We start from the raw sequence: 2,516 nt of genomic DNA, 5'->3' as shown, positions 1-2,516 counted from the left end.
TTTGCCCGAGGATGGCACAAACCCATTGGGCTCCCTTTAAACTCTGTAGATTTGTTGGCAATGTGTTATCCGCTAATGATGGATTTCCGAGCTTGGGGAATACTTATATAAATAACATTTATTCCATGATTAAGACGGGATTGCGGTTGCCCCAGTTTGAGTTTTTTTTTGGTAGATATTGTCAGATGCTTAGAGCTGGAATGGGAGTGTTTCTGTAATGGCAGCTTATTACACAGCCGATCAGGTGGCGAAAGCGAAACGCAAATTGGATAAGATATTCGCTCTACCCAATCGCGAAGATCCCCGCGCGGGTGAGTCTGACGACTCCGACGAGGGGGGAACTGATTCGAGCGAAGATTTGAGTGCTGAGAGCATCCGTCCTGAAAACAACGCCGAAGGAGAAGGCGATGGCGTTGCATCGGATGGGGGGGAGTGTAATGAGGATGAAAATGAGGATAACTTCGAAGAAGGTGATGTCAGCAGAAAGAGCACAGAGGACGAAGACGATGACGGTGAGGGCGAGAGCATCCTCGGAGACGATACGGATGAGGACTACAACGATGTAGAAGACGATGATCGCTACAGCACCGAGGAAGAGGATGATGGCGACGATCAGAGAGCAGGCGTTCACGTTCACCCAGACACATTTCTGTCTAAGGACAAGAAAATCGAATGGTCCTCAGAGCCTCTAGGTGAGCGCGCTCAAAGAGGGGTCCCGGAATACCCCACAGGACCTACGGGAGAAGCGATCGCTGGCGCCCGTGACATTCTGTCGTGTTTTCTGCTGTTCTTCACGGCTGAGCTAGAAGAGATAGTGTTGCGCGAGTCGAACCGGAGCACATACGAGGGATCGAGTCAGAAATCGATGGACGAGACCAACCTGCGGGCGTACATGGGTCTGCTTACGCTTGCAGGGATGTACAGGTCTCGAGGCGAAGCGACCTCGAGCTTGTGTGACGCGGAGCATGGCAGAACGATTTTCAGAGCGACCATGTCGCTGAAAGAGTTTCATTGTTGGTCGAGAATGCTGAGGTTCGATGATCGGAAGTCCAGGGGCATCGATGGGAATTCTCCCGATAAATTGGCTGCTATCAGAGAGGTGTGGAGCAAGTGGTCGGAGCGACTCCCTGCTCTCTACAATCCAGGACCGGCCGTCACAGTGGACGAACGCATGGTTCCTTTCAAAGGTATTGTGCAGCAGTGCATTTTTTTTAACCGTCCTGTCCTGCATATCAGTTGATCTAATCTAGGCAATCGCCTTTCCTCTTTCAGGACGATGTTCCTTCCGTCAGTATATGCCTAACAAGCCCGCCAAGTACGGGCTCAAACTGTGGGTGGCCTGCGACGCTAAATCCAGTTACGCATGGAGGATGCAGGCGTACACCGGCAAAGAGGCGGTGACGGCTTCGAAGTCGACCGAGAGGGCTGCGGCCAAGACGGAGGTGAACCTAGCCTCGCGGGTCGTTCTTGACCTCACGCGGGGATTGGAGCATCGTCTCGTCACGTGCGATAACTTCTTCACTTCCTACGATCTTGCGCGCAGGCTGCGAGCCAACAGCATCGATCTGCTGGGTACCATCAGAAGCAACAGAGTTGAGCTACCGCAGGAACTGCTGACGGCACGCGGACGGAAGGCGTTCTCGTCGAGGTTCGCTTTCACAGAACTGGCTACTTTGATATCGTACGTGCCCAAGCGAAACAGGACGGTTCTGCTACTGAGCACGCGGCATTCGACCCCCGAAATCAACGGCGAGTGCAAGAGGATGAAGCCGCAGGCGATCGTGGATTATAATCACACTAAAGGCGGCGTGGATAACCTAGACAAGCTGCTCGCCACCTACAGCTGTAGGCGGATGACAAAACGCTGGCCCGTCGCTATGTTCCATAACATCCTCGACGTCTCCGTGTACAACGCCTATGTGATATGGAGAGAAACGCACCCCGAATGGATGTCGGGGAAACGCAATCGCAGGAGGCTGTTTCTGGAGCAACTGGGACATGCTTTGGTAACGCCGTTCATACTGTGTAGGAAACAGACGCCCCGAGCAGAGTCGGCACGCGCGCTGATGAGAGGGATTCGGTCGAATTCGCCCGTGTCATCGCGAAAGAGACAAAGATGTCAACTGTGCCCGAGATCGAGAGATGCAAAGACGTGCACCGTGTGTATGGGTTGCAAGAGATACATCTGCGGCAAATGCACTTTGCATTTCTGCGCGATTTGCTCGGGGATTGATGGGGAGTGAAACACTGTGGCTATCCGGAGTTAACTTGTAGAAACATGCGATGGCATTTCCTGAGTATCCTTTGCCTCAGTTCTTTCTTTGAGATTTTACACTGGTTTTTTTTTGCTTATATGTGCTTATAATGCAAATAAATGTCGCGTTGTTACAAAGCAGTGTGTTCTTTTTACACCAACTCCCATCCAAACGGCTCATGAAACTCATACAAACTTACACATCGATAACCACCACATGAACAATGACATGAGATGCGGAGGATTTATATAGTTTGTAATT

At 51.5% G+C, this 2,516-nt stretch overlaps 1 protein-coding gene across 1 annotated transcript; it reads left to right on the top strand.

Moving 5' to 3' along the window:
- The first annotated feature begins 217 nt into the window (after nt 1-217).
- On the top strand, nt 218-2,243 carry LOC113137737 (piggyBac transposable element-derived protein 4-like). Its single transcript, XM_026319564.1, has 2 exons — nt 218-1,187; nt 1,273-2,243. The coding sequence occupies exons 1-2, from the start codon at nt 218-220 to the stop codon at nt 2,241-2,243; spliced, it is 1,941 nt and encodes a 646-aa protein (XP_026175349.1).
- The last annotated feature ends 273 nt before the right edge of the window (nt 2,244-2,516 follow it).

Source organism: Mastacembelus armatus, unplaced genomic scaffold (genome assembly GCF_900324485.2).
Source record: "Mastacembelus armatus unplaced genomic scaffold, fMasArm1.2, whole genome shotgun sequence".
NCBI classification, from domain to species: domain Eukaryota; kingdom Metazoa; phylum Chordata; class Actinopteri; order Synbranchiformes; family Mastacembelidae; genus Mastacembelus; species Mastacembelus armatus.
The sequence above is the reverse complement of the archived record's forward strand: the minus strand, read 5'-3'. Positions and strand labels throughout refer to the sequence as shown.